We start from the raw sequence: 15,906 nt of genomic DNA, 5'->3' as shown, positions 1-15,906 counted from the left end.
GAGATCATTTTCATATGATAGCCATTCCAAAAGTATCTACCTATAACTCAGAATCACCTAGAGCTGCATAAATTTGATTAAGGGAGAAAGCTAGGAAGAAAGGAAAAAAAAAAGAAAAAGAAAGAAAGAGGTGGGCTATAGATTTTTGCTGGAAATAATTGATGCTTCACCTGATAAAAGGGGTACAGTGCTATTAAATGATACGAGAATGACTTTATATAAGAGTACATATGCTTCCATGGTAAAGGTATAGAATATTCAACATGGAACAAACATATTGTTTCATCACATGTGTTTACAATCCCTGAGAAAGGAATGGAATAGAATTTGAATCTGTCTGTTCACCTAAAAAAAAAAAGAAAATAACACCCCACTATATCATCGGATTTACCTTGGAGCAGCACAACCTGACACCTAATAGAGTTCTATGATATAATTCCAGACTATACGAACCACCATCACAGATATCTACGGATTCTTCATGGGCAGCTGCTCCATCTCCAGATGGGGCTGAGGCTGACCCATTACTTGCTGACGAAGAGACTCCATCTTAAGATTATCAATGGTGGGTACCAGGCTTACCATGTTGCCTTGTTCAGGCCAATCCTCTGAAGGCCTGTTAACTAATTCAGTATTACCTTGAATCAAACTTAACCATGTTAGTTCCAGCAAAATCATATGATGATATATCAGTAACATCGAGACATTCCACCAGCGTCTCCTTAGTGGAAGCTTTTGATAGAGATATGTTCAATCAAAACAGGTCGATGTTAAAGGGTGATGTTAAAATAAAGGGGGGGTTAAAGTTGGTTCTGAAGGATTCTTGATCTAATCGGAGGGTTTTTGTACCAATGATGTTATGACTTACGTCAAAAGCCAATACATATTCAAGATTCAATAAACTCAAAAATTGAAACATGTACACAGAGTAAAACTATATGGGGGATGAAAACATTCACACGATGATGAATCATGAGCAGAGGATAATGAAATGTAGAGAATACCCTGTACCAATGATGCAAGGGGTTTAGTACGATAGCAATCCAAACATACAGGTATAGGCAGATGAAAAGAAAAAAACGATGTAGATGAAATATATTGAAATGGGGTGCATAATTTGCAACGCAGGGAGAAGAAAACAGGAAGCCAAAATTTCAAAACTGGAATCAATCAACTAAAATTAAAAAAAAAATGTGTGGAAATTCACTGACAAGCGTATAAGGACGAATACAAATGAAATATAAGTAAAAGCCACGATAACAAAATGTAGCGGAAAATCAATCAAATAGCAGGAATGTTACGAAAATCTAACCAAATAGCATAAATGATAATGCAAGATGAAGGATGTTGACGCAATGTACACAACGCACAACAGGCGATATTGTCACCAAAAAAAAAGAAAGTACCTTCACATTACGAATTACAGAAAATTACAGAGAAAATGCATGGTGAAGAATAAGAAATCTAAGACTAAAGAAAATTTGTAATTAGAGGAATAAGATGTCAGAGTCTAAGAATCTCCATTTGATGTTGCACCATGTGCGTGAATCAATGTTTGATATAAGCAAAACTTGATATCACGTTAGTGCTTCTAATGGGGCCGGAACAAAGGAGATCAAAGATCAGAAACTAGAGGGATGGGTTCTTACCTTGTCCGCTTCAGTTGAGAGATGGAGGAATAGATCGCTGCTCCTGTAATTCTACTGATGACCGATCGAGGCTTTGTGGAGGCTCTTCTGTGTATCGTAACCGCAACTCTTGTTTTGTAGATGCTTCAGAACGATCGACCTCTTGTATTTTGAGATGCAAGCTCCTCCAATCCGTAAAGAAGAACATGAGAGGAAGAAGAATGAGGGGTCAAGGCGGATCCTTCAGAATCAAAACAAGGAAGAAGAGGAAATATCGAAAAGGGGGCAAGGAAGAGGAGGAATCAGAGAAGCTTCGGTCGATGGTGTTGATCCCCCCTTTTAGTCTTCCCTTGTGGTTGTTTATATAGCAAATAGAGGAAGGATCTGGAAGGTGATGGGGATTGATGGATGGTGGTTGGAGATGAACGAAACATGATAAAAGGGGCGAAGGCCGTTGGGAATGAAGGGTTGAGCGAAAATGCCATTGATCGGAGGGTCATGAAGAGGCTGATGGGGGATTGGGCGAGGTTGTTGGCGATGAAGGCATCAAGAAGAGAGCGCGATGGAGAGAGGGGATGGGCGGAAGAAGAGCTTGCGATAGGGAGAAGGTGAGAGAGAGGGTCTGAAAACCCTAACTCATCTTTTCGAGGGTTGTAAAGAGCCTTTTCTAGAGTTTTCCAAAAAAAGGGCTCTTAAAAAAATTCCTTAAAACGGGTTTTTAAAGCCATTTTTCTGCAATTTTTACTATTTTGATTTTTTTTTTCTATTTTTTTTGTTCTTTTCTTTATTTTCTATATTTTTTTGATATTTTTAGAATAAAACCCTAAAATTTATGAGAAAACAAAGATTTAAAACTAATTTTTTCGTATTTTTGAGAAATATTTACAAAAGAGTGTTTTTTTGAGAATTCAAGGCTATTTTGGGGAAATTTCTTCAGAAAATGGGATTTGACTCAAGTTTTGAGAAAATATTCGAGTTTTAAACCTCAAATCGAGGAATATAACATGATGGATTCAAACGGACACCGGACGAACTGTCTGAGCCTTTCAAAAGGTTATTTTGGTAATTTTGAGAATTTGGTTTATAAATCGGATGACAAAGCTCAGATTTGGATTTTGACAATGGTCCCGAATCCGAAATCGAGTCAGAGATATAAAATGGATTTAATTTAAGTAAAACCTGAGAAATAAACTGGCATTTAGATTTAAAACTGACTCAATTACCTAGAAAATGGGGGCAAAGGGCAAAAAAAGGGAATATTTACAAACTTTTTAAAAATTTGGGGTGTTCACAAATGCCCCTCTTTGCTACTAAGTTGGCTGAAAGCCGAATTTAGTGGCAAAGAAAACACTCCAAATTTTGAAAAAATGCCCCAGTTAGCAAACCTGAACTGGGTGTGGAAGATTTACTTTGAAAACATGACTTTTCAGGCTAAAAACCTTATCTTGAATGGTTCTTTGGAGACGAAATCCTCGAAAATGATATGACTGAACAATAGAAATGAGGAAATCGTGATGGGATTTTGGGCAAAGATCCCGAAATGATGAAAGGTAAAAATTTTTGATCAAGTCTCATGGGTGAGACAAGATCAGCCTTTTGGAATGATTCATGTTTAGCCCTTAACCTGGATGGGACGAAGATATATCAAGATGAATTGGATGGGGAAAGGAATATAAGTGGACCTCGATGAGACATTCTTGAGAGAAATGCCTCGTGAGATGAAATTAAGTAAAATCCTGTTCTATATGGATATACAAAGCATGGATTCCTCGATGGGAAGAACCATGATGGGACTGGAAGGAAATACCTCGTCAAAACGAGAAACCTCGTCAGAACGAGACTTAGGTTTAACCCAAACCTGAAAAAGGAAGATACCTCGGAGGGCGAGGTTCAGGCTTAACCCTTAACTTGAAGGGGACGACCAAATGGAATCCTCGAACGAAGATTCCATGATGGGACCTTTCGGAGTTTGGACGAACAAATCCGAAAGGGGGTCTGCGAAAAGAGGAAAAATGGGGTTTCTTAAAGCTTGAAAAATGGATGATCTTGGTCGTCTCATCGTTGAGACTGAAATAGCTTTTGAAATCAATGACCTCTCGCAGAAAGTACAGGTTTGACCCTTAACGTGAGCGGGTACGACCATACGGAATTATCGAATGAAGAAACCGTGATGGGACAGGAAGAGATACTTCAACTAAATGAGGCAACTCTTTTGGGAATGTGTGAGGTAATTCTTTCGACAAGATTAATAAGGTAATAGGAGGCAAATCTTTCGATGGTGTGAAAGATGAATAAGGCGATCCTTTTATCAAGGAGACAAATCTCTCGACAAGGCGAAAGATGAAGATTTCAATCGGAGAAGGCAAATCTTTCGATCAAAGCGGAAGATGAATAAGGCAATCCCTTTTTAGAAAGGAGAAGGCGAATCTCTCGAAAAAGCGAAAGACGAATAAGACGATCCTTTTAGAAAGTAGAAGGCGAGTCTCTCGACAAAGCGAAAGACGAATAAGGCGATCCTTTTAACAAGGAGAGGGAAAAATCTTTCGATCAAAGCGAAAGATGAGGAGGGCAATCCTTTTAGAAAGGAGAAGGCGAATCTTTCGATCAAAGCGAAGGATGAGGAGGGCAATCCTTTTAGAAAGGAGAAGGCGAATCTTTCGATCAAAGCGAAAGACGATGAGGGCAATCCTTTTAGAAAGGAGAAGGCAAATCTTTCGATCAAAGCAAAAGATGAGGAGGGCGATCCTTTTATAAAGGAGAAGGCAAATATTTCGATAAAAGCAAAAGATGAATAAGGCAATCCTTTTAGAAAAGAGAAGGCAAATCTTTCGATCAAAGCGAAAGACGGAAAAGGCAACACCAAAATGTATCAAAACAGACATCAAGTTATTATTTCTTATCAGGAGAGCTGGAAAATATTGCCAAAATGATAAAAATTATAGTTGTTTCAAGGTAATTGAAGGTAAGCACTTTTGAAAGATGTTCCTTCTTCCACCTAGAGTATTACCCCCAACTGGGTTAACTCTATAGAATCCAGAATCAAAGTCAAATTATTGTTGTTGGTTTTCTTCAAGGATGCTATCAATTTCCTTGATATGAAAAGAGAGGAAATATTATTAGCTTCATAAAACGTTAGAATGAAAATATATTGATAGAAGAATTTCACATAGATAAAGAAGATTCTTAACAGTTTGGGCAGTTTGATATCTTGAGCATTTTCCCATGATGATCTTTTCACACTCTTTTGAGTCATGGAGCTTTCTTGGGCTTTTACATCATCCTTCATTTATGGAGATGTCTTGACTTTTCTCTCTTTTTCGGGGAAGGGTACGTCACAAACTCCTTCATCTTGGAGATGCTTCGATCCTTCTTTTTCTTTCTCAGGAATTAGGCTTGATGACATTGGTTGTTTGGTCAAAATTTCTTGGTGGTAGCAGAAATCAAATATCTTTTAGGGTTTGTCGGGAGGTTCATCGCATCCGTCTTCATCTCAACGGTGATTTGAACTTTTCTTGGAAGGATCCTTCACAAACTCCTTCGTCTCGGAGATGATCCAAATCTTCTTTGGCCCCGGGGGTCTAGCTCGCATATTCGTCTTCATCTTGACGACAATTGAGAGATCCCTTTTGCGGATATTTGATTGCAGCTTAGATGACTGAGGAGATATGGATTGGGTAGGTCCTTTTTACTGCCCAGGATATTTCCACTGTCTTACTGCTAAAGAATAATCTTTAAGAATGTGCCATAGCTATGATCAATATCAGCTCACTTATGGCTTTTCAACGTCATTGAATTTTCCTTCGCCAGTCATATCGAGGATTTTTCTTCATCTTCTTGGTTGACCAACAGAAAATTTGAAGTTTGAGCCTTTCTTCATAAAAGCTTCACCCTTTTGGAAAGAATACTAAGGAGATTTGAGGAAATTCTTTATGTAATAAAAGTTTGAGATCAACAACTATTTTATGGCAATTTGGCAAGATCTTCCTGAAATCCTTGATGACGAAAACTTTGCTTAACATCGAGTTTTGACACATCAGTGGGATTCTGGAGAAGAATCCAACACGAGTCTGAATTCTGAAGGTAAATACCAATTTAGAGTTCTGAAGGCAAGCTTGGCATAAAACTGGATTTTGAAGGTAAGCCCAACTCAAAAGTTGATTTTTTTGAAAGAACATCCGAATCAGGACTCAGATTCTCCAAAGAAAGCTTGGGCAATTCGAGTCAAAACTCGAGACTTCGAAGGAAAGCTAGGAAGTTTGGTTTCTAAGGAGAAAGTTCGAGTCGAAACCCAAATCTTCAAAGGAAAAACTAGACCAATTCAGATTTTTGAAGGGAGGAAAATTCAAGTCGAAACTCAAATATTCAAAGGAAAGTTGGAAGGTTCGGGTCGGGGCTCGAATCTTCAAAGGAAAACTGGAAAGCTTAGACTTTGAAGAAATGAAGACTCGAGTCGAAACTCAAATCTTCAAAGGAAAGCTGGAAAGTTCGAGTCAAGGCTCGAATCTCAAATGAAAGTTCAGATTTTTGAAAGAAAAGAAGACTCGAGTTAAAACTCAAATCTTTGAAGGAAAGCTGGAAAGTTCGAGTCAAGGTTCAAATCTCGAGGAAAAAGTTGGAAGTTCGAGTCGAAACTCGAATCTCAAAGGAGAGTTGATGAGAAATGATATAAATTAATGAAAGATTGACAAAAATTAAGGAAAAATTGAGAAAAGATTGTAACCTAAAGTTTTGAAATTAAGATTTGAATAACCCGAAGGTCAAAATTGGATTCAGAGCTTTTGATTTTTGATGAATGGTTAGTGCAAAGACTGAACCTGAGGGGCTAACTGATCGGTCAGCCAGACACTAGCACGGGTGCTAGATGTACCAGTGAGAGTACTGGATTTTGCACACATACCAGTACGAGCCCTGGATTTTTGAAGATGCATCAGTACAAGTACTAGTTTTTTTTTAAAAAAATGCCCCAGTATGAGCACTAGGTTTTGAAATGGTACTAGAACGAACACTGATTTTCGAAAATGCCCAAGTAAAAGCACCGGGTTTTGAAATTGCACCAGTACGAGCATTGGGTTTTGCAGATATACCAGTACGAACACTAGATTGTGAAAATGCACCCGCACGAGCTCTGGATTTTCTGATCGAGAGTCAGAAGAGGAGATCGGCATCTTCAAGGCACTTGGAAATTAAAATGAGAATGATTGCCGGGGTTTTTAGGATTATCCTTTATCTTGAAGAGGAAAAAGGAAATAAATTGATAAAAAAGTGATAAAGGTTGATGAAGAATAAAATTAATAAAAAGTGATAAAGGTTGATGAAGAATAAAATTGATAAAAAATTAATAAAGAAAAGATTAAAAAAGATTGACAAAGCATCAAATAAAATAGATAAAAGTTGATAAAGAATCAATAAAATTCACAAAAATTGACAAAGGATAAAAATTGATAAAGACTGACGAAAGTCTGGTGAAAATTTGGTGGAAAATTTAATGATAAAAGACTTCAGGATCATCCTTTATCCTGAAGGAAGAAGGAGAAATGCCTTGATGAACGAGGTTCAGGTTTATCTTCCCCTGAAAGGGAAAGAGAAAATACCTCGATGGTCGAGGTTTCAGGTTTATCCCTTAACCTGAAAGGGAAAAAGAAAATACCTCAAAGGTTGAGGTTTAGGTTCATCCCTTATCCTGAAAGGGAAAAAGGAGAAGAGAATATCTCATGGGAAAGAGGCATCAGGTTTATCCCTTAACCTGAAAGGGTAAAAGTTGATAAAATTTAATAAAATTGAGGAAAAATTGATAAAACTTGATAAAAATTGATAAAATTAATGTAAACTTGATAAAAATATGAATAAACCGAATGACATTAATAAAAATAACAAGATTAACGGAAAATTTATAAGATTTGAGAAAAACGAGTTTGTCTGATCCTGCCTGCATATGGGATCTTTAAAGTGAGAGGAGAATGTTTATTTGAAAAGACAGGTGGAAAATCGTTTTTTGGGAAGGAAATCAACCCCAAGGTGAAATTGGGAGAATGATTGACGTGGGAGCTGTTCTTCGAAGAAGAGTCAACACGAGGGTCGATTTCTGAAGAGAGATCATCATGAGGGTCTATTTTTGAAAATGGTTCGAACCTATTTTGAAGAAGGAGATCAAATGATTTTTGAAAACAATGGTCCGAAACTAGCTTTGTAAAATAAGATCAACACAAGGGTTGATTTTTTTTTTTGAAGATAATGGTGCGAATAACCAATTTTGAAAATAGAAGATCAACACGAGGGTTGATCTTGAAGACAATGGTTTTAAACCAATTTTAGAAAAGAAAATCAACATAAGAGTTGATTTTTTGGAGATGATGACTCGAAAACCAGTTTTGGAAAAGAAAATCAACACAAGGGTTTATTTTTGAAGATAATGATTCGAAACCAAATTTGAAGAAAATCAACACAAGGGTTGATTTTTAAAGATAATGGTTCGAAACCCATTTTGAAAAAGAAAATCAACACAAGGGTTGATTTTTGAAGATAATGATTCGAAACCAAATTTGAAAAGAAAATCAACACAAGGGTTTATTTTTGAAGATAATGGTTCGAAACTAATTTTGGAAAAGAAAATCAACACAAGGGTTGATTTTTGAAGATAATGATTTGAAACCAATTTTGGAATAGAGGATCAATACAAGGGTTGGTTTTCTAAAAAGATTGGACCAAAATATTGAACCCTTGGCGATCGTAACGAAGACTTTGCAGAAAATTTTCAAAATTTCATGATTTTGAAAAACCCTCATAGGTAATATCATTTCTCTCATGAACGATGTCTGGATCGTCCCTCCTTCTGAGAAGAATAGGAATTTAATGCGATTCAATAGAAGCCGATGACGAAGAAGATTTTTGAAATGAAAATATAATTTTTCAAAAACCAATGCCCCTGTGTGGCAGAGGAAGGAAGTATCAAAGATATGAAGAAAATTGACATTTCATTGATGAGCAAAACTGATAACAAAAGACTGAAATATTTACAAGTACTTTGACCAAAAGGTCACAAAAGACTGGGTTGACTAGCCCCTACAAGGTGACTGGTAATAGGGGAGGAAAGCAGAAAATTCTGGCATGATCAATCTTCTGAGTAGTCTAGGAAAGGCTTGGTCATGATGGCCAACTCGTCTTCCTCTACGCCTTCAACAAGGAGACTTTTGTCGATGCAATCCTGAACAATATTTTTGAAGATGAAGCAGTGATCGATGTCATGCCCCACTGCTCGATGGAACTTGCAGAACTGATTCATGAACCTTCCCATGACTGTGGGAGGATTCGTGACTTTTGGGAGTTTCACCAATCCTTTGGTAAGCATGAATTCAAGGGCTTCTTCGAGCGTTTGCTTCAGAGGAGTGAACTCGCGGTCATTACTCCAACCTTCGCGCTTTATCTTTTCTTTTTGCAGAAAGTTAGACTGAGACGGCTTGTCATTCTGCTTGGAAGACTTTTCCCCTTGAGTTGCACTGTGGTTCTAGCCTCTTTTACTGTCATTTTTGTTTCTTCTGCTGTTGTCATGATCATGGCTGGAGGTATCAGCTGCGTGAGTGAATGGTACCTTCTTTTTCTGGTCTTGGATATTCTTGACCAGCGGCATGCCCTCGTAGAGCCCATTTTCCATTCCTGGCTCGAGCCATTCGGCTCGCTCAATCAACTTGATAAAGGATTTTGCTGGAGAAGTGGCAATGAGGCTTCTCAGGGGCTGAGAGAAATTGTTGAGGATTATCTGCAATGCATGCTTCTCTGGAATGTGAACCTTCATCTTGTTGCAGGTGCTTCTCCACCTGTGGATGAATTCGCCAGCTCTCTCATTCTCATTTTGCTTCAGGTTGTAAAGGTGATTGAGCGTAGGTGAAACCTTAATATTGAATAGGAAGCGCTCAATGAACAAGTTCACTACTTTATCGAACTCTCGTAGTTCGATAGGATTGATGTGGTCGGCATACCACCTGACCGCTATACTCTCTAGACTGCGGGAAAAACAAATGAACAAGACCCTGTTATCTTTCCTGAAACGGCTGCACTCTGCATAAAATGTAGCCAAGTGGGCTTTAGGGTTGCCAGTTCCGTCAAACTTGAGAAAATTGCGAGGAAGATTCTCCAGATTATCATCCCCATCTAGGCCATCGTAAAAATCCTCGCCAGTGTAGGTCTGCTTACCCTTACTCTTAGCTTGAATGTCCTTGATTGCTCGATTCATCTCCTTCATTTGCTTGCGCATTGGATCCTCAACTGGAATAAGTTTGTTCACAGATTCAGGCTCTGCGGTGATTTTCACAAACTGCTGCGGAGGATTCTGATTGTATACAAACTGCTCTTCCTCTTCTGATGCTTCCTCGGCTGATTCTGATTTCTCAGAAGTGGTGTCAGGCTGTACCTTCTTTCTGACAATCCGGACTTCCTACCGATGTATCTCGGACTATGGCCCTTAGGTACGTGGTAGGGGGCGTGAACCCAAATAAGTGGTCCAGTTGTGAGGCTCTCTCCCGAACTATGGTTCAGTGAAACAACCCAGCAACGTGAAGACCGGGACAATATAGGTAGGGATGTTTTCGAAAACATGTTCAACATGCAGATAAAACCAGAAAGCTCTAATGCAAGTCCTAAAAAGATAGATTAAAATGAAGAGAAACATACACTTGCATACATTGTTTGCATTCAATCCCTAGAATTGAGGAGAGTTGTATTTCAGACCTGAGTCTAATGTGAACATGGAATAATCTCCTCAATATGGTCCTACCAAACCATACTTAGATCCTATATGTATTATGTCAGCTTTAGGACAGAGTCTAGGCTCCTAAGGTTTGCATGAAAATGAAGCTGACATAGAAGAATAAAGACTTAGATAATATCAAAGCAAAGCAAAAGGCACAAATTCGACCGGACGAAAACATGTCCCGTCTCGGTCGCCAACTCTTGTGATCATGCAAAATTTTTCCTCTCGTTCCTCTTTTCCTTTCTCTTTGCCTTTCTAACCTCTATTTCCTTTTTTAAAGGGGAATAAAAGATAGAAAAGAAGAGAGAATAAGAAAGGAAAGAAGAGAGGAACTCTTTTGCAAGGTCGCATCTGACCAAAATTTTGAAAATTGTTTAAAAATCACTCGTCTTCGTTTTGAAAATTTGCTGGAAAATATAGAGACGGGATTCGCTCGTCGGTACGAGGTTCGACTGTTCCTGGCGCCTTTACTAGGGGTAATCAAACCAATGATCGAATTTACACCTTTTGCTTTGCTAAAATATTATCTAAGAATTTATCCTAAGTCTAGATGCACAAAGAATCATGCTTGTGTGAATGCAGGGATGTATGCTCTTTTGAAAAAATGATTTTTGAAAATTTTCAAGTTTTCTGAGATGATCTTGGTGATGGAGTGAAGAGATGATTCAAAGAATTTGATTTGATTTTAGATTTTGAATCCGACCTAGGATTTGAGATGGATCGGGAATAAGAGACTTGAATTTTCAAGTCTTGGAATGATCAAGACTTGGAGAGAGAAGGAATTTAGAATTGGCATTTTGAAATAAAAATGATTCTTCAAAGTCATAATGGACTTTGAATTGGGGTCGATTTTCAAGAATCGACTTTGAAGTCAATATCTAAACAAGGATTTGAATTTGAATTTGAATTTAGACTTAAGAATAAATTTGAAACGAGCTTTGACAATTGGAATTGGTTTTGAAAATGAAATTTTGATTTAAAGTCTAATATCAAGATGAAACTGGATCTGAGGTCCGAGGTGGTATTGGATCCTGATTCTGGAATTCTCAATGGGATTGGATCTGAAGTCTAAGATCCAAAAATTGAATTCTGGATCTGAAAATCTAAGATCCGAGATGAAGTCGGATCTGAAATCTGGATCCTAAAAGAGAATTGGACTCTGGACCCTAAAGTGGATTTTGGATCTGAAGTCTGAGATCCGAGATGGAGTTGGGTTCCGGATTTAGAATCCTAAATGGGAATTGGATCCGAAATCTGAGATCCAATGATGAAGTTGAATTCTGGATTCTAAATGGAATTTGATCCAAGATCTGGAATCCAAGATGGAATGGGGTTCTAACTTTGGATTTGGATTTTTTGAAAGTCCAGATGGGACTTTTGAAGATGGGTCTGGGTCTTGAAAAACCCAGATTGAATTTTAAAACTTAGGAAGAACAATATTTTGAGATTCAGAATCAATCCCAAATTTTGATTTAGAATTTGAAGATAAGAAAATAGACTCGGTTTTGAATCAGAAGATGAATATGAGATCTCAGAGTTAAATTGAACTTTGAAATTGGATTCGAATTTGGAAATGGAATTTTGAATATTTGAATTTGAAATTTCAAAGTCAAATTGGACTTTAAAATCGAAATTTTAAATCTTTGAAATAAAATAGAAGAATGAATTGAAATAGAGATTGAAGAAAGATATTTGAGATCACTTGGAGTTTTGAGAAAGAATTTTGAAAATATGATGCAATTCTATCCTAAATGATGAATGAATTTGAAGAATTTGTTGAAATTGGATTGGAAAGTCATATTTTATTCTTCAAGTGAATTAAAATAAGATTGAAGATATAATACATCCCTGACTATGGTCATTGAATGTATTATATAATAATCACATTTAAATTCAAGTAAAGAATAAAATACATTTTTGGTGCTTTTATTGGAGTTTAAAAATGAAATCAACTCTCAATATATCCTGACTATGGCCATTGATATATATGTTGAGTTAATTTTAAGTTAAACCCTGATAAAAGAAGAAAATATTTGAAAATATGATGATTTTTGAAAATGGATCCAGTGTGGATCAAGTGTTATTCCCAGAGTTGCCAATTGAGGAAGCGGGAGCGGGAAGCGATACGGGAAGCGGAAGCGGGAAGCGATACGGGAAGCGGAAGCGGGAAGCGATACGGGGAGCGGAAGCGGGAAGCGAGGCACTTTAAAAAATTTAAGAAGCGGGAAGCGTGGGACCACTTAGGAGCGAACCGGGAAGCGTCTCAGAAGCGACATAGGAAGCGTCTCGGAAGCGACATAGGAAGCGAACCGGAAGCGACCTAAGAAGCTATAAATTTTCTAAATTGTAAATTATAAGCTACAAAGTTCTAAACTCTAAGTCTAACCTTAAAATTAACATAATCCACTACTTTACTTCATCATGCAAGATTCAAAATAAAAGTATACCAAAAAAATATTATAAGACCATGACAAAAAAGTAACATAAAAGTTTTTAAGTTGGACTACTCCAACTACATCATAAAAAAAAATAATAATTCAAGAGTTCATTAATCTGTCATCTTTCTCTTCCCCTTCAAGTCAGTAATAGATCGCGAACTTTCTGCATCATCCCGTGCATCTTGTCCTCCACGACCATGTCTTCTGCTCCTTCCTTCATTTCCTATAATGAATACGTTAAAAAGTTAAAATGTTCAAAAACCATAATTTAAAATATAAAAAACACAATATCAACATACCTTGCCTAGGTCTCCGGCTAAAGAAACGATCAATCCGACCATGAGGAACTGATGGTCGCTCTTGTATATCTGCAGTTCTACTAGCTCTGATGGATTGATTTGTATCCTCTTCAACTTCATTTGTACGTATGATTATTGGAGGTAATGGAACTCTTGGTTGTGCATCTTTATGTTTGGATTTGGAAATAGTGCTTGATTGTTGTGCACTATCATCCAAATCTCTCCATCGCATATCCTCTAATCTCAACGTATTTTCTTCTACAATAGGAAGTTCTGGATTGATATCCCATTTTCGACTAGGCCCTTCTTTGTAGCGATCGTTGCACCTTTTATAACAAGAATATAAAATATGAATGCTAATAAACAATCAATGATAGAAAAGGAGAAAAAAAATACCAAAACAAAAGTACAACACAGTTTAATTATACCTGTCAATCAATCGAAGATTGGAATGAATATACACTAAGGTATCAACACGATCTTCATTGAGTCTATTTCTTTTAACATTGTGAATGTAACTACAGGTGCTCCGCACTCTTTCTGCAGAAGATGTGCTAATAGGTTGAGATAAAACTTTAATGGCTAATGCTCTCAACTCAGGTGTATCACCACCATAAAAACGCCACCAATTAAGCACCGACATTATAGGATTCAGTGCATCTATTCTTGCTGCATTTCGGCTAAATCTTTCACTTCTTGATGCAAAAGCCATAAGTTGTGACCTATAAAGTGTAGATAGCTCTTCATTTCCAGAAGATATGACTTCAAGCGCGAGCATTGCACCGTCTAAGATATCATTATCCTTTTCTGCAAAAAAAAATGTTTAGTAACTATAACAAGAAAATGCAAATGAAATAATAAAATAATTAAATCATTAAACTTTATTAAATTGATAGAATACAATTTTTACCAGGAGAAACTCGTTTGACCCCTCCTGCTGCTGGGATTTTGAGATACTCCGACTCGTAATATTTTGGAGTAAGCATGAGGGCTAGACTATGGAGAGACATATTCATTCTATCCTATCTATTTGAGACAATCTTATGAATCTTTTCATATAAATCTGGTTGTCCTTTTAGATTGTCTTTGATTTCCCCCAACATGTTGTCCATGCCTTCATACACTTCACCAATTATAGGGCCTTCCTGATCACAAAATTTAATCATCTTATAGATGGGTTTTGTAATCAATAATGCTAAACGTACAGAATCCCAATATTCTTCATCAAGAACAGTTGTTTCTATTGTAACAACCCTTTTTTTCATAGTGTCATCCGTGCATGATTGCTTCCAATCGCTCCATCTATCTGAAATTACTGTGAGCCTTAAGCTCTCCCTCACATCAAGCAAGCGTTTCAAAGTAGTATAATGTGAAGCAAACCTTGTTTTTGCAATATTTATTAATTCTAATTTTTCATTACTTCTAAAGATTGCTAGTGCTTTTGAATGATTTGTGATATACTTCACAATTTCTTTACTCTGCAAATATGTTTCTCCCAACCAATGAAACTCATGTGCCAAATCCTTGAAGATCAAATTAAGTGTGTGCACAACACAAGGTGACCAAAAAATATACTTGTACGTTTGTTTTAATTCTTCACTTGCTAACTTGCAATTTGCTGCATTGTCTGTAATTACTTGCACTACATTAGAAGGCCCCACAAGTTTAAATCCCGTCTTCAAAAACTCGGCAATGTTTGCAGCTGACTGTTGCACATTAGAAAAATCGCTTGCATACAAGAACATCGAGCCAAAACAGTTTGAGGCAAGTATATTTATCAAGTGTTTGTTCTTGATATTTGTCCAACCGTCTGAGACAATGGAAACTCCAAACTCCTCAAACTTTTCTCGAAATTCATTTAACTCCCTGTGAACACACTCTTTCTTACTGTCAAGCAACGTTGTTCGCGCTTTTTCATATGATGGGGGTTTATATCCAGGCACTTTACTAACTGCAGATATCATCTCTTCCCAATATGGTGATCGAAGCACATTGAAAGGTATGCCATTTGCACACAAAAATCTGATAATTTTGTGATCTACATCATCTCTTTCTACCTTTTTAAAGGTATCACGAATATCAACTGTTTTTCGACTTCCACTAGATGATGTAGTCATACTAATAGGCTTCTTCGGAGTATCAATTCTTGATCTCCTCAACTCAAATGCACTTGATGAAACCTCCACTCGACGAACTTGCCTCTTAATTTTTTTTGCCAATTCTGCATTTTTTGCAACTACAGGGCAAAAGACAATCCCAACACTTTGTCCCTTTGGAGATCCCATGAGATGTGCAAAAACCCGAGTATATCACCCATGATAAATATTTTTGCAGTGCCTGCACATAAAAACTTGGGTTCCACCTTGCTTTCCTTGCCCACTCTTCTTTTGTTTCAATACATGGCGCCATAGCACTGTTGTTTTATGCATGCTAGGTGGTTCATCATCTTGGTCATCTTCAGAATAGTAGTCATATTCTTCTTCATCTTCCTCATCAAAACAATTTTCATTTCTGTTCTCAAACTCATATGGAATCTTGCCCTTTCTTGCATTATCCTTCCCAACACCACTAGACGATTCATGCTCCAAATTGTAAGAAGAATCATCATCGTCATCATAATTATCGTGATCATAGCTTGTGATGGTCATTAATGAAGCAAAGAACAGGCAAATATACCTGCATCATAAAAGTATAGGAATCATTTTAGAACACTTTAAAAAAACTATTATTAACAGCAAAAGATGGAGAGTGGAATGCGAAAACAAAAGGAAAAAAAAAGACTCAAAGTGAACCATGAA

At 37.1% G+C, this 15,906-nt stretch overlaps 2 protein-coding genes across 2 annotated transcripts in view; one reads left to right on the top strand and one right to left on the bottom strand.

Moving 5' to 3' along the window:
* The window catches only part of LOC149843941 (mitochondrial import inner membrane translocase subunit TIM22-4-like), a 118,254-nt gene that overhangs the window by 14,884 nt on the left and 87,464 nt on the right, over positions 1-15,906 (top strand). The gene's annotated exons all lie outside the window — the stretch shown is intronic.
* Positions 12,792-13,904, bottom strand: LOC149843942 (uncharacterized). The gene is made up of 3 exons (XM_090001996.1): positions 13,537-13,904; positions 13,109-13,434; positions 12,792-13,032 (listed from the first exon to the last, which is right to left on the bottom strand). Exons 1-3 carry the CDS (start codon positions 13,884-13,886, stop codon positions 12,920-12,922), a joined length of 789 nt encoding a protein of 262 aa, XP_089858122.1. The 5' UTR covers positions 13,887-13,904; the 3' UTR covers positions 12,792-12,919.

The sequence above is a fragment of the Nuphar pumila genome, chromosome 3, assembly GCF_984573655.1.
Source record: "Nuphar pumila chromosome 3, dmNupPumi1.hap1.1, whole genome shotgun sequence".
Lineage (NCBI taxonomy): Eukaryota > Viridiplantae > Streptophyta > Magnoliopsida > Nymphaeales > Nymphaeaceae > Nuphar > Nuphar pumila.
Note: the sequence above shows the minus strand (reverse complement) of the source record. Positions and strands in the feature narration are given on the sequence as shown.